This window comes from Oryx dammah, unplaced genomic scaffold (assembly GCF_014754425.2).
Source record: "Oryx dammah isolate SB20612 unplaced genomic scaffold, SCBI_Odam_1.1 HiC_scaffold_2, whole genome shotgun sequence".
NCBI classification, from domain to species: Eukaryota; Metazoa; Chordata; class Mammalia; order Artiodactyla; family Bovidae; genus Oryx; species Oryx dammah.
This window is the reverse complement of record NW_024070186.1, coordinates 152,631,510-152,639,169: the sequence shown is the minus strand read 5'-3', so window position 1 is coordinate 152,639,169 and position 7,660 is coordinate 152,631,510. Positions and strand designations below refer to the sequence as shown.

The window sequence follows — 7,660 nt, the reverse complement described above, 5'->3', positions numbered from 1 at the left end:
GGTAAAGAATCTGCCTGCCATGCAGGAGACCCAGGTTTGATCCCTGGGTTGGAAAGATTCCCTGGAGAAGGGCATGGCAACCCACTCCAGTATTCTTGCCTGGAGAATTCCATGGACTGAGAAGCCTGGTGGGCTACAGTCCATGGTGTTGCAGAGTCGGACATGACTGAGCAACTAACACTTTCACTTCCTATTGGAGGGTTTGATTTGTATGCCTGGAGAGACAGAGATGGAAGTCCAACAGTAGTTCTGCAAATGGTTGTCAGATATCCCAAAGCAAACAGAGGTGCTGCCATCTTCTGAACCGAAAATTTGTAGTAAATGTTGCCAAGGCACCCAAAGCCTAGCCAATAACACATATTCCCTAAACAGCTTGTCTAAAAGACCTCCCAAATACTATCAACATATAAACCAAACAACCCTATTCAGAATAGCACCCCCTGCCTCTAAATTATCTACTTCAAACAGAACGATGTGTGCTCAGTCTCATACGATTCTTTGCAACCCCATGGACTGCACCCTGCCAGGCTCCTTTGTCCATGGAATTCTCCAGGCAAGAATACTGGAGTGGGTTGCCATTTCCTTCTCTAAGAAATATTCCTGACCCAGGGATCGAATCACATCTCTTGCTGTCTGTGCCACTTAAAAAGCCCTCAAACTTAAGGATGGTGCTGGGTGCTCAGATGTGTGACTCATTTCAGCCCCATGGACTGTAGCCCGCCAGGCTCCTCTGTCTATGGGATTCTCCAGGCAAGAATACTGGAGTGGCTGGCCATTCCCTCCACCAGGGGATCTTCCCAATCTAGGGATCGGACTCGTGTCTCTTGTGTCTCCTGCACTGGCAGGTGGATTCTTTACCACTGCGCCACCTGGGATAGCTAGTGGGAAGTTGCTGTAAAACATACGGATATCAGATGTCAAATCTTGTTCCTTATACATTCAAATCTCAATAGAACGGTACACAGGAAATGTTTTCCTCTAGGCCATCATTCCCTCAGTTCTCATGCAGAATTCTCTGGTGGTCCAGTGGCTAATACCCCAGGCTCCCACTATAGGACACCCGGGTTTGATCCCTGGTCAGGGAACTAGATCCCATATGCTGCATCTTAAGACCCAGCACAGTCAAATAAATATTTTTTTTTTAAATAGCACTGAGTCCCAAATGCAAAATATGTGAAGCTGAAGTCACCACCTTCCCCCCAGCTCAAGACTTCAAACTTCCTTGGCCAAATCTACTTCCCTGAATCACAGGAGGAAAGAATACTGCAGTTATGAATTGAAGGAGAAGGAACTCCATTAGACTTTGTAGATTCCTTTTAAAATTCTGTTGCTGTTCACAGGAAGAGGGAGAGGAAGGCCAAGGGCACAACAGACCTTTTTTCCCCCCCTTTTCAGATAATAGCAATATAAGGTAAGAGGTGCTGGGGTCATGGAAGCATATGATGGGAGATGTTGAGTCTGGCTGGGAGGAGAAGAGGGAAGCTGTTCAGCACAGTGCCTGACACAAAGTAGGTATCTGAGAAGTGATTAATAATTGAAAGGAAGTATCATCTGAATGGGCTTCCCTGGTGGCTCACACAGTAAAGAATCCACCTGCCAGTGCAGGAGACCTGGGTTCGATCCCTGGGTTGGGAAGATTCCCCTGAAGGGAATGGCAACCCACACCAGTATTCTTGCCTGGAGCCTGGAGAATTCCATGGACAGAGGAGCCTGGCGGGCTACAGTTCATGGGGTTGCGAAGAGTCAGACACGACTGAGTGAGTAACACACACATACACAATGTCTGAACATCAACCAGGTGCTAAATCGGCCTGCCTATACCAGATGCAGGGAAGGATTTTACACAAGTGCAAATGTGTGTCCAGGGAATGACCAAACTTGGGTTGGGCCCCTGGCTGTAGGCTGGAAACATGGTGTAGGAGTCTTGGATAGGCTTTGGTAGGCAATGGAATGTCCAGAAAAGCCAAGAGGAAGATCTTCTAAGAACTGTATTTTCTAACACAATGGCCCTATGGATAACTCTTTCTACAGAAGCCAAATGGGTTTAAAAAAACATAATGGTAGTTCAACTGAGAGATAAAAAAGGGAGTGAAATGAAGTAGAGGCCAGATGGGCCCTGAAAGAATATTCTGCTTGTTCCTTCAACAAAATTAAGAGTGCACTTCTCACAACCTGCAAGAAACAAGCACAGTCTTCATTCTACAGCTCTTTCCTGGGGCCCTTACAAACTTGCTTTCATAGTCAAGACTGTCAAATACCTCCTGCTGCCTTCCGCTGAGTGCACGTAGGTTTGGCTTCAGCTCGCCACTCTCACCCACATTCCTGCTGAGGTCCCCGTTGCTCTCAGGTAGTTTCCAATCTTTACCTTGCTGACTTCCAACTCCAGCATCAGAGGAGGCTGACCTCTCCTGCAGTATTCTTCCTCCACCTTTTCTCACTCCAGCTTTTCTCCTCTCACACAGCTCAGTTCCCAGCCTCCTTTCCCCTTGTCTGTTTCAGTGAGCTGTCAGTTTCAGCTCCTCCCATCACTATGTGCACTAATGACTCCCTGATCTCCACCTCCTCTCAGCATCTCTCCTGACTCCAATGTTTACCCAACTGCCTCGTAGACATCTTCACTTATTCGCCCCAAGTGGCAGCTCAAACTCCACAGGCCCTGGAAGGAAATCATCTGGCCTTGGGCCTGGTAGTTAACTGGGCCTCACTGCCTCAACTCTAAAACAGGGGAATTACCTATAGTCACATCATACAGAAGCCCATTAAGCAGATTAAATGCAATAACACAGACTAGCATGTTACATAGGGCTTCCCAGGTCGTGCCAGAGGTAAAGAACCCACCTGCCAATGCAGGAGACATAAGTGACGCGGGTTCAATCCTTGGGTCAGGAAGATCCCTTGGAATAGGAAATGGCAACACACTCCAGTATTCTTGCCTGGAGAATCCCATGGACCAGAGGACCCTGGCGGGCTACAGTCCATAGCGTCACAAAGAGTTGGACACAAGTGAAGTGACTTAGCTCACACGCTCCTTCTAATTGTATCACACAATACCTGGGATGGGAAGATCCCCTGGAGGAGGGCATGGAAACCCATTCCAGTATTCCTGCCTGGAGAATCCTATGGACAGAAGAGCCTGGAGTGCTGTGGTTCATAGGGCCATAAAGAGTGGGACAGGACTGAATCAATTTAGCATGCAGGCATACACACATGAAAGATAAACAATAAAGACTAGAAAGCAAAAAGAATCCACCTTCCAATGCAGGGGACACAGGTTCGATCCCTGGTTGGGAACTACGGTCCCACATGCCACAGCACAACTAAGCCTGCATGCTGGAATGAAGACCCTGAATGCCAATAAATAAATTAAAATATATACATATATATATGATAAATTAAAAAATAAACCCATGCACTTCATTGAGCCAGAACCTACAGCATCCTCCTTCATGTCAATTGTTCTGTCGCAGCCCACGCATTCCCCTCTTCGTAAGGTATTTGACCTTGTCTCTCCACTCCATTGCCTTAAACCCTCAGCATCTCCTGGGGCTAGGGCTATTCTTTCCCTGACCTCACTCTCCTACTCTACACAGTAGTGTTGAAAGAGCTCACTGGACACCATCCTCCTTTTAAAAACCTTTCAATGGCGCCCTTGGGGACAAAACCCAGACTCCTTGGAAGGGCACAGACTGCTCAGGGTCTGGTCACAGTCCCCGGCACTCTCTAAACTCCAGCTGGTTCTCCTTGAGTTAATGCCACCGTGCTCAGCAAGCTCAGTCCGGCCAGAGTGCCTTCTTCAACCACTCTGGCCGCTTCTTCCAAATACAGGAAGATGCCACTTCCTCTAAGAAGCCTTCCTGGACTTCCAGTCAGGCGAGTATCTTTGTTCCCCAGGGTCCCTGCCCTAACACTTACCATGCCATCGTTATTACCTGTTCATTTGCCTGTCCTCTCCCACTAAAACAAGCTGTCTGCGGAAAGAGAAATTATCCTTTAATTTCCATATTCCCAGAACCCAGCACAGCGCCCGGCTGACAGTAAGGTTGCGAGGGAAGTGAATCAGAACAGTGTGGCCACAGAAAAGGAAACAACGCGGTTGTAAGCGAATTCACTCCTCCCGCGGCCGGCGGTCCAGGGCCTGCACGTCTTTCTCGGGGCTTCAGCTTGAGCAGATTTAACCCGCACCATCAGGGCAGACAGGGGACGGCATCGGGAGAGGCCGCGCGGGGAGCCCGCAAATGCACGCCTAGCGGGCTGAGGTTGAAAAAAAAAAAAATCGTGAGCCCTTTGTTCCAGGCGGCGGAGGGCAAGCGGCTCCGAGTCCCCCGACGGGTGCGGGGCCTGCCTGGGCAGGATGGCACACAAAAACGCACCGGGCAGCGCCGCGTCCGGTAGGGGCGCGCGTATCCGCGGGCCTTTCTCCGTGCCAGCTCCCCGGCCCTGAGATTTCCCCGCACTCTTCAGCGCCCCTCGCGGGGACCCGGTGTAAGTGCCTGGCGGGCTCTCCAGCCTGAGGCGGCGGCAGGCGGGAAAGGGCTCCGCGTTCCGGCGTCACGCGCCAGCGGCTGGGCGGGCGGCGCGCGCACGCGCGCGGGGCGGGGAGGGCGCGGGGGCGTGGCCGGCGTGGGCGGGGCGGGGCGGGGCGGGAGCCGGGCACAGGAAGCGCTGGGAGGCCGGAGCCGTCCCAGTGTGCCCCGCGCGGCGTGGACTCGGGTCGCTGCCGCCATCCCGCTGGCGAGAGGCAGAGGAGAGGCCCGCCCGCTTGCCGGTCGGGCCAGTGTGGGCCAGTGCGTGAGTGCGCGGGGGGCCGTGTCAGCGAGACGCAGAGCGCAGCCGCCGCCACCGAACGGACATGTTGGAGCCCAGCGCCGCCGCCGCCGCCTCTTTTTCCTCATCCTCCGAACGGGACTGAGAGGGGGCCCGCCACCCCTCAGCCTCCTCAGCCTCAGCCGCCTGCCCCGCCGCCTCGGCCGCAGCCTCTTCCTGCCCGGCCTCCGGCTCCGCCGCTCGTTGCGTCCGCCGGCCCCTCAAGGCCCGGCCGGTTCCCCAGCTTCTCTCCGCCGCGGCGCGAGGTCTTATGTGACCGGCGGGCCCGGAGCAGCCGCCGCCGCCGCCGCAGCGCGAACATGGACGCCGTCAACGCCTTCAACCAGGAGGTGAGGGGTGATCGGGACAAGGGGGGCCGGGGGCCTTCCAGGGGGAGCCGGGCCGTCGTTTCTCCCGCCGCCTGAGGTTTAAAGCTTAGGTCGGGGTGGGGACGCTTCCTGCCCCGGTTCCGGGGCGGCGGGCCTGCGCGGAGCGGGCCTGTGTGGCCCGGGGAGGTCGCAGCGGCCCGGGCGCCGACCCCACACCCCTCCCCCACCGCCCACCCCCGGGCGGCGACCTCAGGCTGCCCCCTCTCGCCCCCTTCCGGCCTCGTCCAGCCCAGCGACGGCGGCCGGTGCCTTTAACTTCGCCCCCCACCCCACCCCACCCCCCCACCCTTTTCAGGTCTGGGCGCTCTCGCTCTCTGCTCCCGTTATTGGCTTCGCGGTGCCGGGAGCCCGCAAGGGGCTAAGAAAGAAACGCGGGTGGGCCTGGGTGGGGGGGGTCAGGGAGCCGGGAGCATCTGCGGGTCGCGGGGTCGGCAGAGCGGTGGCCTGGGCTTCTCCTGTTGCTCGGGCCGCGCGGCGCGCCGGCTGCTGGACTCTGATCTCGGGTCGGGGAGGAGTTGGTGAGGGTGTTCATCCCCCCTCCCTTCGGGATTCCTGCACTTGGGAAATGGAGTTAATAGACGGGGCTCTTCATCCTCCCGAGTCGTGAACTCAACCCTGTTACGGGCTCCGTGGCCCCAACGTGACACCTAAAAAGTTGAATGGGAGAGGACAGCATTTGCTCCGCCTTAGACCGCTAGAAAGCCGGCTTTGGCCTCCAGTCTTCCCACCCTCGCACCCTCCTCGCGGTTGGTTAATCCTTGGCTCCCTTCTTTGGGAACATTTACATGTGAAAAACCTCCCAAAACCGGGAACAAAGCTGCCTGCCGCCCTAAAGCTCTCTGGTTTTATCTCAAAACCTTCCAGGTGCTGTTTTTGAAGCGTCGAGTCCACAGATTCTGTTTTTCAGAATCCGTTTCAGGGGAAGGGGTCTTGACCATTGATATCAAACGTACCTACAAAATGGAAACAATTGGCTATGTTGAGTTGGATTATCTTCCTTTTCCAAATACCACCGATCAACCCACACTGAAAAAAACAGATGTAGCAGTGCTAGATGCCTTGGGACCACGTTAATAACTTCGTGCACCCTGCACAACGTGATTTGGTAGTTTCACTTGTAACAATTAGGGTGCAGTAACTTTCACTTTGTAGCGCCTCCAGTAACACTGCAGTTAGGACCGTTCATTGCCTTGTCAGTTATCCTGGAAATGATTTGTCTTTAACTGATGGATACAGAAAGTTGGACAGTGTCTTTTAAAGTTCTGTATTGCCTATTTTCAAAATGATGAAATAGTATTTCCTGATTTTTTTTTTGATGGCTAGGGAGTTTGTGATAATGCTCCAAAGATTTCAGGATTGGAAGTTGACTTTGTTTCCTGAAGGCAAAATATACTGGAATGTTGGCTTCATGGGGGTGGAGAATTTCTGTCCTTTGCTTCCTCATAGCACATGCTTGGAAAAAACTTGTTGAATGAATGAGAACTTATACAAATGACACAATGTTTTAAAAGATAGGTACATAACATACAAATGACACAATGTTTTGAAAGATAGGTACATTTCTTTCTCAAGATGAAAACTTTCTGGATGTTTTCAATGAACAAAGAGGAGGGGTTTTAGCATATTCTTAAGACCAGAATTATTTAATTATGATTGAGGCATTATGGACATTAAGCACGTTATTAAATAAAGTATCACGTTAATTCTGGGAAAATGTGATCAGTAGTTTTTACTTTGAAAACCAAGATTAGGAATGATAGTGTCTTCTTGAAAAAGGAAATGGCATTTTAATCTTTTAAAATGTACAAAGTAAGAATTTTCCTATCATCGATCATTTTCCTCTTTAAATAATTTTTATTTCTGTTCCTAGTCTTTATTAACTGCATTATAATAGGTGTATGTTACCAATTCCAGCTCTTTTCTGCCAAGCTTTCTTCCCCAAAAACTTTCTTCTGGAGAAATTAGTCTGACTTCAAAATCCATCTCCGTGTCCCTGCTTGATGTAGTACTTCTCAGTTAATTCTCCCCATTCATAAAATGTTAGTGATTAGTTCCTTGTAACCTTAAATCTCCCAAATCTTCATTTTACAAATATTTGAGGGCCTGCCTAGCTATAAAGCTGTGTCCTAATTAGGATGGCACTGCTACTAAGGATCTCTGCCCGCTAGGAGCCTAAACTAATAGAGGACACAAAACTTAGACAAGTAACTTTAATGTATGCTGGAACAATTTCCTTTGGGGTCCTTTTAAAGTACTGTGGGATGGCCATGGGGCATTAGACTTGGGAGAAGAGAGTGTCAGTCTCAGAATTTCCGAAGGTGTAGGAAAAGTAATTCAAAGGCAACATTGGTGTGAAATAAGGAACAGTAGTTTGACTCCTGAGGCTACTGAAAGCATGGTTGAGGTAGTTTGGGGACTGACAAGTTTCAGGTCTGTCTAATGTTTTTGAATTCCTTTTTCTTTTTTTC

At 51.3% G+C, this 7,660-nt stretch overlaps 1 protein-coding gene across 2 annotated transcripts in view; it reads left to right on the top strand.

The window, feature by feature from the left end:
* Window positions 1-4,654: 4,654 nt before the first annotated feature.
* SCAF4 (SR-related CTD associated factor 4) overlaps window positions 4,655-7,660 on the top strand; it is a 60,818-nt gene continuing 57,812 nt past the window's right edge. For both annotated transcript variants that reach the window (XM_040227943.1, XM_040227949.1), the window contains exon 1: window positions 4,655-5,153. In XM_040227943.1, coding sequence (XP_040083877.1) covers window positions 5,124-5,153 — 30 coding nt within the window. In that variant the 5' untranslated portion in view covers window positions 4,655-5,123. The remainder of the gene's footprint in view (window positions 5,154-7,660) is intronic.